This window comes from Patagioenas fasciata, chromosome 1 (assembly GCF_037038585.1).
Source record: "Patagioenas fasciata isolate bPatFas1 chromosome 1, bPatFas1.hap1, whole genome shotgun sequence".
Taxonomy (NCBI): domain Eukaryota; kingdom Metazoa; phylum Chordata; class Aves; order Columbiformes; family Columbidae; genus Patagioenas; species Patagioenas fasciata.
The window spans coordinates 199,563,544-199,586,499 of record NC_092520.1 but is presented as its reverse complement, the minus strand read 5'-3'; the positions used below and the strand labels follow the sequence as shown (position 1 = coordinate 199,586,499).

Sequence of the window (22,956 nt, the reverse complement as noted above, 5' to 3'; positions counted from 1 at the left end):
GGAGATGCAGGTGTTAGATCTGCATCACAGAGCTTGAGATTGGAATAACTTAAATTGTTTTTAGTGTAAAGACTTTCCTTTACTTGTTCAAAAGTTATATGGTATGCTTGTGGAAAATTTACCATCTATACTCACTTTCTAGCTGGTCCTTGTGGTGCAATGTCATATGGAGTTAGTGTCATTCATAAATTTTGAGATTATAAAGCAAATACCTGGTCTTTTTGAGGAACACAGTATTAGTAGAATGTGGTGTTAGGAAGGGTGTTAAGAGACCCAGTTTACATGATGAAATGGGACAGCAAATGCTGAATAGGGGATTGTTCTCCTACAGCAGTACAGGCTGGTAGAGCTTCGTGGGCTGAAGAGTCAGGATGATTCAGTGTCACCTTGTGCAGAAGAAGGGGCACGCTGGTGCTCATTGTGTATGCTGGTAGTCTGGAATGGTTACTCAAATGTTGATGTCACTTTTCTAGACAGAACTATGTTTTTACTATTGTTATGTCACATCGGCTGCTTTTGAGAGCTTCTCTCTACCGAGGCCCAGGAAGAAGTATGTCACATAGGTGACATTTGTGATCATTGTCTATGTCCACTGAGAATAGGAAAACCTCCCTTTTAAAATCAATGTCATTGCAATGCCGTCTCTCAGACGTGAATGGTGAAGTGAAATACTGCTCTTCTCAATCACAGAATTGAGTTGCTGTCCTTTATTGAGGAAGGTCACTTGTTTAGAATCTGTGTTCTTGTGTTGTAGCACAGTGGGATGACAGTAATTTCTTGTAGACTTATGCTTACAGGTGAGTTTACAGAGCAAATTACCTGGAAGAATCAATGTAAAAAAGAAGAAAAAAAGTTAAGCCTCTCTTCTCATGTAAATAAATGTATCGCATCTTTGAAGGCTTGCACTTCCTCCATAAAATACTATTTCTCTGTAGCTGTGATGGAAACTGGTGGAAGGTGTGAGCTGCCTGGCAGGGACTTGCTGTGTGTTTTTGAGGTAACCACTTGGCTTCACAGCAGCATGGGACAGCAGGACATCTGTAGAGAGCACTGAAGAAAAAGCAGTTGCCTGGCTCAGCTGCAAAACTCCTGGGCACTGGAGCCAGATCTACCCTCCTGTGTTCTTTTCCAGTAAGGGCAACATGTGCTGGTCTCCTTTGCTGGTATGTGTGTGTGTGTGTGTGTGTGTGTTCACTCCTCTGGATCTGTTCCTCTCACACAACCTGCTGCCTCCCCAGCTCCTGTTGTTTTTTTGAGTTTTAGGTGTTGCTGAACAGAAATGTTGCTGGGTCAATGCTTCTCCCACTGCCTGTGATGGTGAGCTATCGCCTGGCCTCAGTATTTCTCAAGGGAGACTTGTGTGCTTTCCTTTGATGATAAGTGATAGTTAACCACTTTCTTTCTCATGTATTATTTTAAAGATACAGAATGTAGTGTGTAGTGTTCCTGCGAAATGCTCTGTTCAGTCACCTGGGTTTCAGTGTCACCTGGATGGCCCTGTGCCCACCATACACAGTGGCCCAGGCAGAAACAGCCACTGGGTGAAAACTCCTGTGGCTGGACTGGAATTAAAAGAGCCAATATTCGACTTCAGAGGTCTGCAATGTGCCTGGAAGTGCCAGCTCTAACTCAGTGTGGCAGAGATCAGTTGTATTTTTGTGGCACAAGTAAACAATTTCTCCTCAGCCCTCTCATCTGAGAGCAGCAAATTGTTTTCTTTAAAACTACCTCTTTGAGAAGTTTGGTGTGTGTTGGTTTTTTTTTTCTTCTTTCAGTAAATTACAACTAGACTTAGAACCACAGATTTCTGCTTTTCTTTGTCCTAATTCAGTCCTGGCTCTTGCTCATATTCTTTAAATGTGTTGTGCGTTTTTATTAATACTGCAAAGGATGGTTTGAAATATGGAAAAACATTAAAGTATGTAGTTTTCAGTCAGCTTCTATCAATTAAGCTCATCTTTATCTAAAGCCAATACAAAATCCCCTTCCTGCGGTGTTTCCAAGCAACTGGCATGGCCAGCGAGGGAAGCGGGAGGTGCGGAGGGGCTGGGACCTGGGAAAGGGTGACGGTGTCTGCAGGTGAGGGTGGGCAGGGAGAGCTGGGACACACCTCAGGTCTCTGCCAGGACAGGACACCTGCCTTCAGACGGGTGTTTAGGTGCTCAGAAGGTTTGTGCAGGTCAGTCCGAAGGAACGGCAGTGTAGTCCTTGAGCAGCAGAGAGTGAAGTAATTTGTACTTGACGTGAAGGCTCGTATCTGAAACTGCTGAATTTAAAATGCACTTAAGTAGTGGCCTTCCCTGAAGCTGGAATTATGGAGACACGTTGCAGTGACATTGATAAGTTAATCTCTTTGGTGTTGACATTGCTGTTGGCTTAGTAACAATAATGTGTGCCTAAATTTGTTCTTAATGGACACAATTTGGTTTTTATTTGAATTGAAAGCATACTTGTAGTTTCCAACAACTTTCCCTGGCAATATAGTAAACGTTTCTTTAAACTGATTTTTAAAAGTGACAGCCAACTTATTCAACCTTTCCATAACTATTCTGGTGGATCTATTCTAAGATTACAAATTCTTTTTCCATCGTTGTGTGTCGGTTGTCTCTGAAAATCCAGGCTGCAAGAAGAGGACACAGAACATAGCCAGCTCTCAAAACTTGCCTTTGTTTTTACCCTGCTCAATCACCCAGCCCCTGTGTTTTTTATCATTATTTACTAAGCTTCCGTAGTAAAAAGGTGTACAGCCCTACTGGAGGAAGTAAGACCTTATAATTCTGTTAAGAAAAAAACCTATTATACACACACACAAAAAAGTCATCTTTTTCTTGTCAATAGCCATCAACAATAATGGCAAAAGACGTGAGGTTATTCCCAGGTTTTAGGCTGAACTTGCAAAACTGGGAAGGAGCGGGGGGTAAGACAGAAAAAATAATAAAACTCAAACCCATAGGGAGATGCTGCACTGTTGAATACATTGTACCAGAGTTACAAAAATTGAATTAATTTTGTCCTGTATTTCTTCTAAATTAATTTAAAATACAACTTAATAGTTCATAGGAGCAGCTCATATTGCTTTTTTCCTAGTGGGGTGTTGTGCAGAACTGTTCCAGTTGCTGACAGCTATAAAAGATGCACGGACTGCATCTGCATTAGCATTTCGGCTGTGACCAGCAGTGTAGCTCTGCTGTGAGTCTCTTCTCGTCTCCTGTTGTCACCCCCACGTACTGTTTGTTCAGATCACAAAGCTGTGTTGGTGCCCATGGAGTAGCTTCCTTCAGGGGAAACTAAACCAGGGCTCTGCTCCAGGGCTGGATTCAATGTGCTTGGTCTGTTTTGCAAGTGTGATGGTTCAAATCGATGATAGAGTCTCAGGGTAGCTTCTCACAGCAAAGTTATGCTTAGGAGTCTGGGCTAAGTCTAGTCTGACATAAAATCTGCAAATAGCATGTTGTGTAATTCCAGGGACCTCGTCTTGAAACAGCTTCAACCTGATGATGCCTGCCTACTGCACTGCTTTACATGCTGAGATTCGTGTGGTCGTACTGCTTCCTAAACTGCATGTTGCCCAGGGAATTGATTTTCTTTGTAAATGAGTGAGCTTCTGTGTTAAAATAAGTTGTATAACTTAGAGTATGAACATACTGTTAAAGATAACTGGATGTGGGAGTTTATGTGTATCCTCCCCTCAACCCTTGTTGAAATCAGCACTTTTCCATGGTGGGGAGGACTTCATAGCATTTTCTGACCTTAAGGAAACTACTTTTCTTTGTGGTGGAACTGATCTCAAAGTTATAATGCTATGGCCTTGTAGCTTGCACTTAGTGTATTACATTAAGTACGAATTTACAGTTGAGTGATTTTTGATAATGCAAATGATTCATTTGTGTTGTAGTGTGTCAGATGCTGAGATTGTCAGATGGCTGTTACATCTCAGCATTGCTCTGCAAGTTGTAATATATTTGATCTTAAGTATCAGCCATTCCCATAGAAGAGAAGGTGGTTAAACCCTGGAACAGGCTTCCAAGAGGGGTGGTCGATGCCCCAGGCCTGTCGGTGTTTAAAAGGCATTTGGACAATGCCCTTAACACGTTTTGGTCAGGCAGTTGGACTAGATGATTGTCGGAGGTCCTTTCCAACTGAAATCTATTCTAGTCTGTTGTCTCTTGGTGTCTCTGTCCTAGCCCTGTAGGTGCAGAATGCATATAGGTGTATATACGCGGAGAATGCATATAGATGTGTATAGGCAGAGAATGGAACTGAATTAGTTTCTCAGATGAGCTTCACAGCCTGCGTGATCAGAAGCAGTGATTTCTCTCAGTGACTAAGTGGCAGCTCACAGAAAGCCAGCGAACACATGGTCAGTGAATGGAGATACTTGGATATCCACCCTGAAGCGTAGGTGGCCTAAACACTGCAGCTTTCTTCCAGCTTTGCTCTCCCTCTGGTTTTGTTTACCAGTTTCCCCCGGACTTCCTGCCCAAGAATTTCTCCTTTCAGCCTGCTTAATAGGTTGGTGACAGTTGGCAGAAGGCACAGTTGAGCAATGATGCTCTTACTGAAAAACATGAAAATATTTTCCTGGTATCCATATAAAGATGCAGATGCTTCTATCTGACACTGAAAATTGACTTTCGTTGTTTCCTGACCCAATCCAGTGCCAACCATGCTGTTGTAACTCGTGATGGTATGAAGCTATTTTGTTGATGCCTTCGGCTCGTCAGCCTCTGCATGCAGCCTGGCAAATTTGAAATGGTGTAATTACCGTCTCCTTTTTTTTAAACAGGCAAGAGGACTCATACTATTTCTATTCTTTTTAGAGCTTGTCCTTGAAACACCTGTTTTTCAGTACAAGTTATTTTGCCTCTGGAAAGCAGTTAAACATCCTGGTGAAGTAGCTCCTGTGCATTAGAGAGGACACACATGTCTGGGTAAAATTCTGCCCCTTCTCTGTGCCACAGCCAATCTTTCTGGCTGATCACAGGTGGGAAGTCTGCCGTTGGCTCTGAAGCCAGGAAGGTTACCTGAAAATCCATCCACACTAGTGATATTTTTTGCTTTTAACACTAGGAAAACCAGGAGCTTCTGGGGAAACTGAAATGCAATTCAGTAACCACTAGTTGCTGAGTGCATTCTTCCACTGGGATGCTGTGAATCGTTACCCGAAGTTTGTCTTGCATCGTGTTTGCCTTTAGGTATTGCACATGTGCTTGTGAAGCCCTGAGTCAGACTTCATATTGGTCCTAAAAACAGCTTCTTCCCTTAATATAGTTTAGGCTGTTACTGCCTTTAAGAAAGGAATTTGAGTCCTTTTTTAGAAGTAGTGTTACAGCTGAGGATGCTTGCTGCATTGATGCAGGTTGTAATGTTAAGCTGAAACCTTAAAAATGTCAACAAAGTGGTAATGCAGTTTTTTTCCCCTCATATTATTTCTCATTTCCAACAGATTTGGCCTGGAAACATGATCAGGCAAAAAAAAATATTTAAATAGTGGCTTCTAGCAGCATTTTCCATGTGCAACAATTAGCCTAACATGTAAACTTTCTTGTATATTTATTACATATGTAAGTATTGATCTACCTGTACATGCCCTCGTGCTACTGGTTTTGTTTCCATTGTTGCTCTTTTGTGTCCCTGCACAAATTAGCATTAGGAAACAAAACTGAGAAGAAGCTGAACATGTTCTCATGCAGCGTCTTTAGGGACAGCTGGGCTGATCTGAAGGCAGGTTGCTGGCACAGATATATAGACCAAGGGACAGAGCTTCAGACAGTGAGTAGTGCCTACACAACCCAAAAAATCTAGAAGAGTTGTTTTTCAGTAGATGGTTGCATTGATTCTATTGTAATAGTGATTTTCTGTTGTGGTCTGGACGGTGTATGTAGACCAGCTCAAAGGAGAGGATTGTTTTGATGCCAATCCAGTTTTTACATATTTTTTTATTTAGTCTTCATTTGGCAGCTAGGGCACACTCCCTCATGTTCTTCAGTGCTGCAGGGCAGTTTGAGATGCATGGTGGTTTTTTGCCCTTGTTTGGAGCTGAAAACCCAAGTGCCTGTGCACAGGGTAGGCTGAGCCCTGATGGATTCTGACCTGTATTGAAAACAAACCCATAATTTTGACAAAGAAGTCAGAAGCTTCTATTCCTTAAAGTAGTATAGAAGTGAATCAAAACCATGTCTGTCCTAGCTGATCTTGTGCCCCATACCAATACCCAGTGCTCGCTGTGTCCTGGGGCTCTGCAGCAGCACAGCTCTTGCCTGCAGGCAGGACCTCTGTGGTACCTGGTGGTGACAGTGATGGAAGGGGTGAGGGACAGCTGTGACAGCTCCTGTGGCAGTACAGCCCTGAGAACACAGGAGGATGGACCCTGCTGGTCTGGCATTGCTGTCCTGGTACCTGAATAATGGGGGAAAAATCAACCCTTGCCAAACAAACAAGTTCAGACAACCCCTACTCCCAAAACTCTCTGGATTTTCGGTAGCATCTCTCCACAAGAGCCTCCTGACCGCACACCAGTGCTATCTGAAATCGCATCCCCTCACGTCCTGGCAGACAGCAACGTGCCAGTGAAAATCTGTGCTGTGAATGTTATCTAAAACCTTCCCTTCATCTTTTGGCATGCAAGAGTTTTTTTAGCACTTTGTTCCCTTCTGGGAAAAAATTGATGTTATTCTGTGATAAACTGTGTTTCTTTTCCCGTGATCGTAAGAGTCATAGAAACATTTCAGTTGGAAGAGACCCTCAGGATCATGAAGTCCAACTATAACCTAACTGATACCGTATCACATTCTGTGCAGCCAGCCAGCATTGCGGTCCTGAAGCAGCTCACCCGATCACCTGTGTGAGTGACACAGACGTGTGCAATTTTCCTTTAATGTGGAACTTCTTGAATACAAATTCTGACCTGTCCTTGCCCAGGGTATATTTGGAGATCAGTTGATCTTTGTACATCTTCTAGTGTTTGTGTAGTAGTTTGACTTCTTCATAGTTGCATCAAAATGTGTAATGTTTTGTGGGGGGTTTGTTTGTTTGTTTGTTGGGGTTTTTTTTAATATTCCAGTTTTTGTGTGAGCCTCACTTTTGTTCTTGCTGGCTTGCAGGCCAAAGCTTGTTGTGCTTCTTCTCACTGCCACATTGAAACTTGCTTGCTTTTACTCTTGACACTGAAGAAATCCTGATGCTCCTTTTCATTCTGAGAGAATAGTCCTCTTGCAAGATATTTAGAAGTGGTATTTTAAAATTATTGTTAGTATCTATTGCCAAAGAAAGAAATGTGTATCTGTTGACATGGAAATGGCTCATATCACTGCAGGTATCTGAGAAATGATCGTTCACTGAAATAGTTTGATTTTAATATGGTCAGACATGGTGATGGAATGGAAATGTGCCCCTTCAAAGTGGTGGCTCTGGTGGGGCTTGGCTCCACTCTTAATGGTTCCATTTTCTTTGTGTTATTTTGGCCACTTTCTCTAATTAGGACCAGCTGTAAGCTGCTGCAGAAGAAACACAGGTTGAAAACATGATGTCTGTCCAAAACTTAAACATTTCTCTTTAAAATTTTAAAACAGATGGAGTTCAGTAGGGGAGCACTGAGATGCATCATAAATACCAATTTATATATATACATACCCAGGTTAGTGTCTTCTGAACAATGGCTGACATTTGGATACTGGTAGATGGTGGATTAACTCGATAAGGGTATAAAATCATCATAAAAATCTGCTTCCTGGAATGCATGAGAGCATCTCTCAGAACTTCTGTATCTTTTTGAAAAATGGGCCTGAGCTCTCTAAGTAATTTAATACAATCTTTTTGATTTTCCTTTTTTATCTGCTGGATCTTTTGAGGTTGCACAGAAGCATTGAAAAGATCCTTGTCCTTCATGCTTCTGTCCTGTAGCGCATACTTAACTGGGGGAAGAGATCAAGCATTATCTTACACTCTACTGGATTTTCAACAGCTATTTAAAGAATTGTGCTTTAAAATATTTCATATTTACAAAGAAACTGCTAATAAATGTGGCATTTAGGCAATGCCATTCTACCTTCATTATGCTGAAAGTGATCAGAAGGGTTTCCCCTTGCTGTAAGGCAAGCAGCTTGCAGATTAGATGTGTTCCATAGTACAGGAGAGACCTTGAACTGTCCATTAGGGAGTATTAATTCTATTTTTCCTAAAACCAGCATTATGACATGGGAAGGTACTATAATGCTGCACAAAACAGCAGACAAAAGGTATTTTTTGTTTAAATTCCATTTTAATTGGAGCCTTTGTTCACCAAGTTAGTCACAGCTAATGACACAGGACATCCATGTGTCAGGTTTTGAAATTATTTTTAAAAAATGATCTAATGAAAGTGAGGCCTACTGTATGTTTTCTGTTAATCAACAGGCAAAAATATTGCAGCTGTACAAATAATTGTACATATGTCCAGCTACTTATTGTCAGTCTCACTGACACTAGCAAGAATTACTCTTGCGGAACTATCTGAAGTTTATACAGAGACAGTCTCTTTCTAATTTGTGAAAACCAGTAAGACTTTATGGAGAAGGTTCATTAAAAATGGTCAGTGCATCTTGCTGGAAGAATTTTGTTGCTACCATTGACAGCATTATGAAATAAATCAAGAAGTGACTAATCTGATTCTCCAGAGGCTTTCTTCTTTGTGCAAATAAACTGGTTCCGTGCTGGTTTTGCATTGATACTAATTATTATATCTGATACAAAATTGTGAAGAATCATATTTTATTGTGAAGTACTTGATTATGTCTGAAACTTCGGAGTGGCTGGAATGTAAAAATTCCTGTAAGCTGTATGTGAATCCTCCAGAAAGAGGAAGATTTGAAAACTGTTACAAACATCAGCTTTTCATAATCTTCAGTTGTCATGATAAAACACTTATTAGGATCATAGCCCAAGAGATTATCATCAGTTCTCCGCATTTTCAAATTGTAAATTATTACTAGTTGAGCCAGTGATAATACTTAAGCAGGTGGCTGATTTAGAATCAAGCAGGTGGTTGCTCCAGTGAGATACAATTTGCAGTAGCAAAAATTTGGCCCTTTGTTTGTGTCTTCTGGATCATAGACAAGAACCAAACGTCCACTACACTGTGGATTTTTCACACTTGATAAAAATGGCCATGCAGTGTCAGACAGAGTCTGTCTCATTGCCATTCTGTCTCTATAGTGGCCAACACATGCTGGATGATAGCTACGCTTTTGGTTTTGCATCTGCCATTTTATACAGCTCTTTTTTCTGTCTTATCTTGAAACAACCATGGTCTCTACTCACCTTCATTGTGTCACTTGATTTTATGAAACTTTTGTTACATTTCTGTCACCTAATCCAGCTCCTTTCTTCCAGCTTGTAGGGTGATGTACTTGATTTGTTGCTTTCATCTGTAGCTAAAGCAGAGGCTGATTATACTAACTAAGGCAGAATCACATTGAAGAGACTGTTAATATTAGTTTGTAGCGAATCCGAACATAACTACACTAATATGGTATAATTGTATATCCATTTTAGTACCCAGGGGCCTAGTAAAGATGGTATTAGCACTGCTGTGTATCGGAATAGTTCCATTAATTTGGTTGTTCTTTTTGCCTTTTTCTCAGTCTTTCCTTATGTCTCCCATATTCCTTTTTTGAGATGAGGGGGAGAAAGCAAAGGGGACCAGAACTTCGTACAGCTCTTTACAATCTTAGAATCACAGGATGCTTTGGGTCAGAAGCGAACTTGAAGATGATCTAGTCCAACCCCCCTGCAATGACCAGGGACACCTTCCACTAGACCAGGTTGCTCACAACCCCTTCCAGCCTGGCTTTGAATATTTCCAGGGCTGGGGCATCCACAGCTTCTCTGGGCAGCCTGTTCCAGTGCCCCACCACCCTTACGGGGAAGAATTTCTTCCTTGTATCCAATCTAATCTACTCCCTTTTAGTTTAACAGTATTACCTGTTGTCCTGTCACTATGGTCCCCGGTAAAAAGTGTTTCCCCATCTATCTTGTAAGCCCCTTTTGTGTATTGAAAGGCTACAATAAGGTCTCCTTTATTGCTGTGTCATAGTTCATACCAGTTATGGGAGTTGTCAATTTTTTCACTTGCTGATGTCAATATTGATTTATATTCTCTACAGAGGTTATAAATTCAGGGTAAAAACTGTCGGTCTAGTGTGAATGACAGGTTCTTGATTAATGAAGCCTAGGACTGAAATTACAAAAAGAGGCGGATGTGCTGGTGGTGATACGGAGATGGCTGAGATTTACAGGATCTTCATGTAGGGATGTTTTTCAGTAACTGTTGCTTGAGATAACTGTGAAAATAGTGCTATTAATACATATTGGAAGGCCAGTAAGGTTTTAATAGAAGTAGAAATGCACTGTCACAAAGTGTCGTGATATTCTGTTAATTCCTAATATTCAGTTTGATGGAGTTTTTTTGGCTACGGTGAAGGACCAGACCTAGTTTTTTCATAGGGTTGTAATAACTGGTACCAGCACAAATCTGAGAATGATGTAGGTTTCATGTGAGAATCATGCAGATGACCTCTCAAGGTTGTGTAATCTCATCTCCGATCAAAGCCGGACAAGTCAGAGCAAGGTTCTCCTGAACTTTTTCAGTGAAATTTTGACCACGACCTGTCTGCATCTCTCTGTCTGTGTTTGACCACTTTGGTGGTGCAAAATAAAGAGACAACAACCTCACATCTGGTCCAAATTTTCTGCATTCTAATTTGTCCTCCCCCTGCACACCTCTGGGGAGCCTGGGTCTCTTTCTGGCCCTCTGCTAGGTGGCCTTCTCTGCTGAAAAACATGCTGTTGTTGAGTAGAAATGGTTGTTTTAGAGACCTCTTGTGTTTCTGGTGGAACATGGTTAATACTAACATGTCGTAAGTTAGCTGATACTCTAAGTTAAGATGCGATTTCAGGCTGCAGTTCAGTGAAATGTTTAAGCATGTATCTGTTCTTCTGTCTTCAGTGGAACTCAGCTTTGCGCTCAAGTTTAAATGCTTCCTTTTTTTGAAGTAGTTTCTTAAGACTTACTGTTTTTAGTTCCAAACTAGCCTGCTGTGCTGTCATCTATACATCCATTGATGGTGCTATCTTCTTGTTATAAGTCAAAGTTCAAGTACTTTGTCTCTAACCTAAAGTGATTGTTTTTCTCCTCTCTGATAGCTTTGGAACCCAACTGATCTGTGCTAGAATTATATTGATTTCAAAACACATTGTTAAAATCTGTTTAAATGTGAACCTCATCTCTGATGTAACTTTTTTCTTTACTTTTATTTTTAATGAAGCTCTCATGCTAATGGCATCTAAATTTTCGAAAGTCAGAGGAGTTTTACAGGCCCCTAGATAAACTGGTGTTTTTAAAATGTTTTTTAAGGTGATGCTCTAAACTAAATGTGCTATTAATAAAGTTAAAAAAAGAAGTGAACATATAACAGATTGTATCCAAAAGTTCCCATGGAGACTTCTTTTGTTGACCTCCAGGCTCCTTTCTTGGTTCTGTTGAATTTCCCTTTTTCCCCTTCCTACTGGGAATTTGTCCCTGTATCTCATTTTTTTGGAGGGCAAGGAGTAGAAATCTATTTTTACTGTTAAACCACTGACTTAGGGCAGGAACACAGATATTTCATTTGGCAACAAGGGATAGAAGGGAAAAAAAATTGCTAAAGTAAGACTTTTGGTAGAAAAAAAAAACCAAAAATATGTAAGGCGTGAAGGATGTTGCCCAGGAATTAAAATACAGTATTTGTACAAGTATTAATAGAGTAACAGCTGGGTAGATCAGCCTGAGAGTAGGTTACTGACTGGGTTGGAGGGAACTCTGAGTCATCACCTTTTTTTGATGCCCTTTTAATTGAAAAACAAGAGATACAACACCACCAAAAAAAAAGACACTTTTAAACTGTCCTGGCTGTGATTTTGTTTAAATTATCTTTCTTCAATTTGCAATGAAAGAAAAAAGGCTTTCCAATTCCAGATTGCTGAATGCTCTGCACTTCATCACTTGATGAGAGATGGAGTGGGAAGCTCTTGAGGCTGTTGCAACATCTGGCTTAGTTTGGTTGTGTCTGTGTGTCGAGGATTAGGATTGCGGGGTGACAATCAAACCCTGGCAGATGCATTGTTAACCTCCTCTCCCCCCCACTTCCCCCTTTTGCCCCTCCCTCTCCCCCCTTCCCACTCAGGACAGGCGATTGGGAGGGAAAGAAGGACAGAGAGAAGAGAGTTGGAAAAGTTAAAGATGTTTTACTAATGCTACTAATAAGAATAGAGAAAATAATACAAAATATACAAAACCAATCTTGTAAGCCTCAGCAACTGCAGAGCCAGCACCCAAAGTCCTGGATTAGACTCTGTAGCCAACTGGAGCTGGATTCAGTCTCTCACTAGGCCTCAGTTCGCAGGGACGACCAGCAAGGTCCTCTCCTAATGTCAGCCATGAGGAAAAAAGGGAAAAAGGGGCAAAAAAGGGCAAAGGGCCGAGATCCTCGTGATCTCCCACTTTTATATGAAGTATTCACGTGAATGGAATGTTATACACCGTTGGTCAGTCTCTCGGTCATCAGTTTTCTCGTTGCCCCTCTCGCGAGATGTCCATCCGTGCTTATCAATAAGTTTGCATTCCATTGCTAGGTTTAACCAAAACATGCGTTGGGTTCTCCAGGAAAATGCAGCTAATATGAAGGCTTTAGCTGACAGGCAAATTCACTAAAAGAGAAACTTGTTTTCAACCAAACCAGAACACTGTGTAGTGCTGACTACATCATCTTACCTTTCCTCATTGGCTTTCTCCATTTTTAAGTGAGGGTGACGTTCGTGTCTCTTGTGTAAAGTGGTTCTAGAGCAGCCCGTGAAAAGAAATGTGTGTTTGCTAGAACCACAGGGCCGCCTGCAGGTATATGCATGCCCACCTTAATACCTATTGCTTTATTACCAAGGTGCCTGCCACAGCGGGAACAGGAGCACAATGCAATCTGTGATTTTCTCGATCCCTACCTCAGTTTTCCTATTAAAGAACCAGGTAAACCTCCCACTCCTCAGCTCGGACGGTCCCGCACCAGGGTCCCTCTTCCATGCACACAGAATCTCGTCTGTCCTTGTGGCCACTTCTCTCAGCTCCTGCTGCCATCATGTAAATGGCCCCCTCCTCTCTGTTTGTTATTGATTCTGTCACGGTTTCTCCAGTTTTAAAGGACTACATTACAGTAATTTCTGTTTTTTCTGAAGAACGTGTCATACACAGCCAAAATGCCCTCCTTTTTTGCTTCCCTACTTGTCAGTCCTTCTTGTCCTATTCAAAGATATTCTTAACTGCTGCCGCCTTTGTGCAAGCACTCAGTCATGGATTTTCTGTCACCAAAGCTTTATATCAAAGAATGTGATATGAAGGGATTTTTTTTTTCCTTTTACAGATACAGGAAAGTTGCTTTGTTTTCAGGATTCCCAAGAGACCAAGCTAACTTGCTGTCGAAACAAACCAAAAAAATTTCTTTATTGTTAGTCTTTCTGTTCTCAGTGTGTGGATTAAAAGGCTCATTTGGAGGGACTGTTTATTTGCGATCTAGCTTTCCTGAGCCAACAAAAGAACTCTTTCAGTTCAACTAGGTGTGGAAAACCTCCTTGCACTACTTAACTCTCTAGAACCAAAATGGTTATGTCTAATTAGCTTTTATTTGCTTTTAGAGCGGGCTGTCTTGTTATACCATTTATACCATACATATTTGCTGTGGAAAATCAGAAAATGCTATAACTCAATTATTAGGCAATGTAATGGTCTTTTCTCATTCTTGGCTGATAGGGGGCTGTACTGTAAAAAAAGACTGAAACAAGCAACACTTTTGAGCTTTCTCAACAGATTAGAGAATTCTATGAGGTAGAAAGCTTCCTCTATTGTTGAGAGTGTACTTAGGTAAAATTGTTTTGTATCTACTGAGGATAAATAATGCAAGTTTGATCTTAAAGCTACTTCTGTTTTCCTGTGATTTGGTGGATTTTACAGAAAGGCATTGTGAAAATGAATGAAGTTGATACTTTAGGAAAGTAATCACGTAATAGGCTTGTAGAGAGAAAGGGTGTTTGCTTTATTCTGTCATTCATATGCAGAAAATAATAGCTCGGTCTAAGAGGAGGAGTCTTAGGCAGAGGAATGTTCTGCAGATGATGCAGAGAAAGCGGGGCTGGAAGCTGTTGTTCTGAGGAAACGCAAACCAGAGAAATTGCCCTGTCTTCTGTTATCCAAACCACTATCCACAAGTTTCTCTTTTTTGTCCCATTTCTAACTGTAGACTTGTTCTTTGAAGATTTATCTGGATGGAAGAGAGGGTATTGACTGGCATTGGGACAAGAATGGGTCTGAGAAGCTGATCTGAAGGTTAAGTTTAATTGATGAGCGAGTGTCTCATTGCTTGGCCGAGCCTTTTTGGAAACACTCGTCTACAGCAAGAACACAAAATGCTGGCCGGAGCCCTATATTGTTTTAAGCTGTTGCTCCAAGCTGTCACCTAGATTCGCTGGCAGAAGCATGTTTGAACCTGCAAATGACTTTGGCAGAGCCCCATCTCGAACCATAGTTGCCTGGCTGTGGAATTTTGCCAAGTATTGTACTAATAATTTGAGGGATGGGGGATCACAAGGTTTCCAAGCAGCAGATGTCTACCTGCATTTTCTGTGGGATTTTTTAGGTTGACTTTATGTCTATCTACAATATTTTTATTCCCCTGGAAGTATATGCAGTATGTTTTCAGAGGGAGATGTTGAAACATCACTAATATCCATTCTTCTGCTTTTTAGCTTTTGTTACTTAAACTCCTTTTAAAACCAGGGTTTGTTTTGTCATTTTTTGAAAAGTCTCTATATCTTTTAGTTGGCAGTGTGTCACACCCAAGCTCCTCTGATTGCCACACAATCCATTTTACCTACAGAAGAAAATCAACATGCCTTACCAGGTGATTCCCAATTTCTAAGCCTAACTTGTGGGTTATGCCTAATAACACGAACAGCAGCTAAATCATAGGAAGCTCTCATTAAAAGCTTCAGATATCCACTTGTGAAATGTAAGATTTGGAAAGCATCACTCTCTTTCAGAAGTAAAGGTTTGCAAGAACAGGGCTTCCCACCCTATTTAGCTCAGTGTAAGCTAATAAGACTTTTTGAATGTGAAGCCGAACTCCCAAATTCTAATTTTGGCTTTTGCTTGTAAGGGTGAATGTCTTGCTATACAGACAGTTTAGACCAGGCTGAGAAGAAGCCAATTAGACCACAATGATCCATTTAATGTATCACCACTATATATAATGTCACCTTCTACAACAGCATTGTCCTTGTTTTTCCAATGTTCTTTATTGCTGCCATTTGCACTGTCACTACATCAAGATTCAGCTGCCCTTTACTGCAGCAGATTTTGAACCCTTGTAAACATATGCATTATGGAAATTTACTTCAGATAAAGTAATTACCTGAATCTACAGCACAAAAAGTCCGACTAAATCTAGTCTCATTAAATTATTCATGATATTAGGAAGTCTCATCCTTTGACTTCATTTTTGTTCGTAGATTAGAAGGAGGAAAGCAAACATTGCTGTGGTTTCTCAAGCTCAAATGGAGTAGTTCAAATGCAAGGATGTTTCTAATCTAGCAGAAAAGAAAGCAACAGCAATTAAGACGGAACTATCATGAACAAAAAATTTTGACTTTTTTTTTTTTTTGGTGATATATCTTTTGCATCATCTGTTTCCCTCTAGTTTTGTGAGCAATTAAGTCGTTTTATGCTATTTTAATCTATTGTAATCGCTAACAGCAGATTTAACGGTTATCAGAAGCTCCTGAAGTACACTTTCAGTCTTCAGAAGACTTATTTTCAAAAGAAAAATGTATTTAATTCTCAAAACTTGTTTTTTATGTTTTAGATTAGACTCATTCTCTGTAAGCAACCATATTTTGCCTAGAGTTGTTTGGTTTTAAGGTTGTAAAATAACAAAAGATGGATGGCAGAATTGAAGACAGGAAAATGCAGACATAATATAATTAGTTTTAGGGCTAGATAATTTTAATAAAACATTTCAAACTCATTTTCTGTTTTAAAAACAGCCACCTTGCAGTCAAAGTCCTGTGGGTTTTTTAGTGGAGTTTGTAAAGCTCGTTTAATATAGAGATTAATGACTTCTTTTATTTCTTTCGTTGCATTTATTGGTTTGTAAACCTGAAGGCTGTGAATTTTATGAAAGAAAATCCTTGAATTTTGTGTATGCCTATTGATATGTGCAGTTGCCATGGTACAGATTTGGAGTGAAACTTTAAGATCCCTGCCTTGAACCAGTATGATGATTTTTAGCATCATGTTTCTGATCCAATTAATCAGAAGTCTGAAAAATTACAAGTACTGAATTTAACTGAGTGGATGCTTGGAAAGTCTGAAGTTCTAAAGTAAAGCTCTGGACTTTACTATGTGGTGTTAAACCTTCTGCAGGGCCTCCCTTCAGGCGCACAAACCGATTTGTGTGATGAAGTTTTGTTGAGAGTTCACGACTCCCTCTGAGTCTCAAACCATTGTCTGGGAGCAGCTGCTTTAATTTCTAGCTATTCAGTTTAATGCCTTCTTTTCAATTGTTTTGTACAATGCTGGATTTGAATAGAGTTTTATATAACTTCCATCAAATAGCTGAGCGGATCAGGAATTGTTCAAAACCTTGCATCAGTTCCTTAGGACGTTTCTGCTTCCTCTCCTAGCAGCCCCTGCTGCTGGGGCAGAGTTCCAGGTTATTAAATAAGTGTACTCATTGATGGTGGACTTCAAGCTTTAGGTTGATTGTAAGGTCCTGTGGAGATAAAGATGGATTTTGAACTTCGTTAAGGACTTTATAGAAAGCTTGTAAGGAATGGAGGGCATCTCATCTGCATTCAGCAGCCTGAGTTCGTGACTGATGCTGCAATTGCCAGATAAAGGTTTTTAGGCCTGAAGGCTCCGGGCCGAGCATGAAAACCTGAAAGCTGTTTTTGTGGACTGAGGTTCATGGTTGCGTTTGTTAGTAAATTCTCTTTGTGAAGCTTGAAGTTGAAGAGAAACCCAAGGGTATGTCTGAGCTTCAGGTTGCTCCTAGCTGACAGCCGGGGCTGGTTTTGGTGTTTTGTCCACCGAGGAAATGCCAGTTTGACCACTGAACCCTTTGGTATACTTGTCTACCCAGTGTTATCATGTGTCTTGCTTGAGAATATCTTATCAGATATGTAGATGGGCTCTATTTACTGTGTTCAGTTTTGAGCTCCTCATCGTAAGAAGCACATTTTGGTACTGGAGGGAGTTTAGAGAAGGGTGACGAAGCTGGTGAGGGGCCTGGAGCACCAGTGTGATGAGGAGCAGCTGAGGGAACTGGGGCTGTTCAGCCTGGAGAACAGGAGGCTGAGGGGAGACCTTATCGCTATCTACAACTACCTGAAAGGAGGCTGTAGCATGGAGGGGGTTGGTCTCTTCTCCCAAGTAGCAAGTGATGGGACAAGAGGAAATGGCCTCAAGTTGTGCCAGGGGAGGTTTGGATTGGATATTAGGAAAAATTTCTTCATGGGAAGGGTTGTTATGCACTGGGACAGGCTGCACAGGGAAGTGGTGGAGTCACCATCCCTGGAGGTGTTTAAAAGGTGCGTAGCCAAGGTTCTCAGGGACCCGGTTTAGGACTAGAGTTAAGTGATGATTGGACTCGATGATCCTGAGGGCTTCTTCCAACTGAAACGGTTCTATGATTCTATTTGTATTTACTCAAATAGAGACATTTTGAAGGTCATGCTGTGGCTCTGTGACACAGCAGGTGGAATTGTCTGAATGTTAATGGTACTTGGGAACCACCTGGAAAATTTCTATGGCTCCATTCTGCTGTTAATAGTAAAGAAGCAAATTTAAGTGGTGATACAATTGAGATGTGAATTAGAAATACCATAATTTTAAAATGAAGATAGGTTTTTCTTGGCAGGTCTGATTATTGTTCAATGAAGAGAATGTTATCTAAACCCACTTCTTGAGTTCCCCTGTTGAAACTGTTCACAGATTGTCACCTTTCTGAAGTTGAAACTCTTTGCATATGTAAATTGTTCTTCTCTAACAGATCCATATAGGTTTTTTATACTGAATCAATACATTTAATATTTTCTGTATTTCAAGGAAGACTTTGAAAATGTAAAAATGCAGATCCTTCTCACTATTTTTTTTATGGCAACTATTTTGACTGTTGTCATCTGTATTAGGTATTCTGAGTGGAAGTACCAGATATTATAACATGTATAAAACAGAATTTTTCACCAGACTATGTTCTGCACTAAATACCAGCCTGGACAGAAACAAGTTCAAGTAAATAAGGGAGTAAGTAAATAAGGGAGTCAAGTATCTTAAATTTTTGCCTGATGTCATATAGATTCCTGTATTACTTTTTTTTTTTTTTCTGAAATAGGATACTTTGAAAATTTGAAATTACCAGAGAAGAAAACTTGCTCTGTTTTCCAGAATTTTTTTTTTTTTCCTTCATTGAGAAGCTGTTTTCTGCTTTTTGAATGCAGTCTCATACCATTACTGCCAAATGTGTGGGAAAAACAAAAAAGATGCTTCCTCTGTTGACCTTACAGCTGTGCAGAAGATTTATCCTGTACCTTCAAAGTACCCACACTTGCAACTGGTTTGTGGAAACTTGGTCTTTGGGGGCCAAGTGAGAACACTTTATCTGCAAGATCCAGATCTGAGCAGTGAATAATGGCATTTCTGAAATAAGCTCTCAATAACAGTGGGAACTTTTAGAAAGAAAACAATGATATTTTGTGATAACTTGAGCACATTCAGCTGCAGCAGCTGTGCAGCCTGTTAGTATGATATAGGAGAGCTGCACATTTGCTACCAGGAGTATATACTGTGTGCAAAAACAGTTTTATTTTTTTGCCTGGACTTCCTGAAAATCATCTTTGTGGTACAGTGTGGAAAAGCAGAACTGAAATGATTAAGTTGTTAAAAAAAATTGAAATAATCCAAATTTGTTTGAAACTAAGATTCAAAGCCTGTTATGCCTGGGAACATTGTCTTGATAGTGATCACTTAAGCACTATTAAAGAACTATTATGTATTCTTTTGTTTGTTGTTTTTTTCTTTTTTTTCTTTTTTTTTTTTTTTTTTGAAGCTGGACCTGTGATCTGCAGAATGCTAACATACCCTCCAACTCGAAGAGCCTTAATTGTGGGTTGTGGTCTGCAGATGTTTCAACAACTGTCAGGGATTAACACCGTCATGTATGTATTTACTGCTTGCTTCTCTTTATAAAATATAAGAAAAAGACAGTGAGACTAATAGCAGTTACAGATGGGCTTCTGGACAAAATCTGAAATGTGAAAAACTCAGTGTGAAAGCTGTAATGTTAGTTTGAAATCTGGATACTGACATATCTGACATCTCAGAAAACTGATACAAGAGAATGTTAGTATAAAGGCAAACATTTATATAGAGATGAGAATGTAAATTATACTTTGGGAGATGTCTTAATATGTGTTAGGTTTTTACGATCAAACCTATCTATGTCTGGATGAGAAAGTACACTTACAGTTTGATTTTGTGTGCAAGTAGATCTAAATACTGCGAGGGTTAGATTACTGACCATGCAAATGAGATGGAAGATTACTATGAAGTGCTAAAGGAGGTAAGATGCTGAGGGAAGAAGCATTTCCCGTTTTTCCATGGTTCTGTTACATGTATGAAGACTTTTGGTAAATGCTGAAGTGAAGAACAATGTATTGGGTGTTGTGATGAGCTCTCAGCTCACAAGAGGAGTAGCTCTTGGTAAATGTGCAGGGCACAAGACCTAGTTGAAGACTGAATTACTGTTGAGCTGCCCTACAAAGTAAATATAATGAGTACAATTTCAATATTGTTTTAAGAGGAAGTGTAAAATATGTTGCAGTAATGTTTTATGGAGAGAACTACATCTAAGGGAGCAAGCTTATTAGGAAATAGTTAAAAATAATGACCAAAAGGATGAAGCCTTTTGTGGTATCAAGAGCTACCACGTTAAATGTTAGAGTAAATATCTGCCATCTGTCACAAGGAGGGGAAAAAACCCAAACTCGTTATTGTTAAACTGCAAAGAAGAGAGATCTGTAAGAGTTAAAGAGAGACTTTATGAAGCAGAAGTTGCAACCAAATGTGGGAAACAAAAGAAGGCATAACTGGTAAGTTATGTGTGAAAAACAGAAGATAGGCACAGAAGGAGCTTGGAGAAATTCTTCAGGCACATCAGAAGCAAGAGACCTTGTCGTCTTCAGGCCCAGTGAGGATCAAGATGGTGTGAGAACACTAGCAGAAGAAAAATCTTTAGCAGCAAATCTTACAAAGACTCTTTTTGCATCTGTGTTAATTATGGACTGTACATGAATGTTCTTGCACTGTAGCTTACTTGAGATGTCTCAGATGGTCTGTTTCAAATTCAAGTGTTACGGAAACAACTTTTAGAACAAGCTGATTAAAATGAGTAATAACAACTTGCTTGGACTAATCAGGGTTCACCCAACAGGTCTGGAGTAATTTGAATACATAATCACTGAATTTGGAAATGTTGATTAATCTGCGTGAAGCTACAGCCCAGAAAGTTTTGTTTCTGTCCTTATCAAAATTAATTAAAACTGTCATAGAATCAAATGAGAAGATATGTTTATAAATATGAAATTGAACATGGACCTGAAGAATATAAAATAATAAAGAAGAGCCAACATGATTGTTGTAGACAGATTATAGCTTGCAAATTGATTGGATGTGAGTTTGCGGTCACGTTAGAACTGTATATCCCATATGAACTAACCCTCCTAGTCTATGACAGCTGCTGCCAGAGTTTCTTGAAGAAACCAGATGGTCACAAAAGTAAGAGAGAAGCCCTCTCAGGTTAATAACTTTATAAGATGAGAAAAATGAAGATAAGAATAAAAGATCAGTTATCACAAACCAAGAACAGACTCCCACAGGGATCTTTGTGGAGATATTGCTGTTCTAATAAGTCCATGAGAGGGGCTAAACAGCAAAATAACAGCTTGCAGTTGTACACCATTCATGATATTGAGACCCCCAAATCCATGAACATGAACAGTTGTGGGAAGATAATACAAGATAACAAATTAATAAAATGGCAAGTATATTAACGATACAGTATTATACAATAATTCTTGCAGGAGAGAACTGGCTAACTGACATGCACGGCAGTCTAAATTGTTACTGCTTAAGAGGTCTTGAAGTTGCATTATGGTTCTATACAAACACAATGACTTCCATGACTGATCTGCAGTAGCACAAACATTGCAGTTGTCTTCTCTTTTAGTAAGGATAGACCAACTTACATATGGGGAGAGAGATACCTGTATTTAAACAGGATGTTTAGGACTCTGCAGCTTCGAAGAGAAATGAGTTCAGAAATGTAAGAGGCGTATAAAGCTACTAATGTATAGAGAAGATGAAGAGAGTATGATTATTTATCATATTTTATAACAGTTTTGATGACTTGTAGCTCTTACCCAGCAGTAGGCTTAAAATAAATATTTTTTCATGCGACACGTAATTACATAGTGAAATTCATTGCCAATGGATCTTACAGATGCCAAATGCAGAAATAAGTTTAGAAGTTAATTAGGGAAACTTATATAATAAACATTATGAAAGTGTTATTAAACACCATGTGGATGCAACCTCTAGCCATGGACAGTCACATCTTGGTTCTTACTACTTTAGGAAGCCTCATTAGGTTAGAACAAAACCTTGACAGTTCACAAGGTTTATGACATTGGTAGGTTGACTTTGTTTATTTTAAACTTCACGTCTTTTAAAATCTCAAACTCCTTTCTATGTAGGAGGTTTTACAAATAGTTTGACCCAATTTGCTTGTGGACATGTAGGAGGACAGAATTACAACCATAAACCATAGCTGAATCTTAGTTTTAAAATAAGAAAAAGCCTGTAATAAACACATGAAGGCACTTTTGTTAAGGGACTGGCTTGTAAACTAATTGCAATATCCAGTTTTTTTATAATAAGCCAGTGTAACTGAATTTTTAGTTATTGAGTATGCAAGACATTATATGGAAGGACATTTTTCAAATATAAGTAAGCATCTGTCTATTGATGGTTTGCTTACATAAAAATTGGTGATTGCTTTAAATGCAGTAATTAAATTGTACCTTAAGGAACTGTCATGTTGTATTAACTCTCAAAGTACTGTTTTCCTCTCCATTGTATTTGGTTGTGTTTTTCTGGGGTTGCTGTTTTGTTGCATCAAGAAAACCAACATTGGTTATGTTTCAGGTCGTAGGATTGCGTGGACTTGCCTTCAGTGGTTTTGCAAACTCATCTACCAAAAACAGTGACAAAAAACGTTTTGATGGTTCACTGTAAATTTGGTGCAGCTGTGAATCTTCTTCACTTGGTGTATGCCCTTTTCTAGGTCATAGGAGAAGCGGTTGATGGCCCTGACTTGCTGTTGCCCAGAGAATTTAGGCTCTGGTTGCCTCCTTCTTCGTTATGTATTTCCATGGGACTCTTCTACACTGTGACCAGTTAACATGGCAGCATCCATGATGAGTCCTGACTCGTTCTAATCTTCTGGCTTGAGGATTTCCACTATTTCTGATGTAAAATAATTTGTTAAATCTTGTATTTAACTGTAAGAAAGTGAGGCCATAGGAGTGAGTTTGTATGTCTGTGAAAAATTCATTAAAAAAGCTTCCCAACATAATCAAACCACAAGGCAGGGAAGTGAAATGAAAATATAGGGAAGAAAACAGTTGTGGAATGATTTAATACTTCCCCGATTTATGTGAGTAAATCTTCTATTTTAGAAAACAGGAGTTTGAATCAAAAAGTATGGGTGTTAGAGGTAGCAAGTTATATATATGAGTTTTTCAGGGGTCTAAAAATAATCACTGAGTGTAGCCAGTAGTAGA

At 39.6% G+C, this 22,956-nt stretch overlaps 1 protein-coding gene across 1 annotated transcript in view; it reads left to right on the top strand.

Annotated features, from left to right (window-relative positions):
- Positions 1 to 22,956, top strand: part of SLC2A13 (solute carrier family 2 member 13) — a 154,651-nt gene that overhangs the window by 52,485 nt on the left and 79,210 nt on the right. The window contains exon 4 of the mRNA XM_065842048.2: positions 19,164 to 19,272. Coding sequence (XP_065698120.1) covers positions 19,164 to 19,272 — 109 coding nt within the window. The remainder of the gene's footprint in view (positions 1 to 19,163; positions 19,273 to 22,956) is intronic.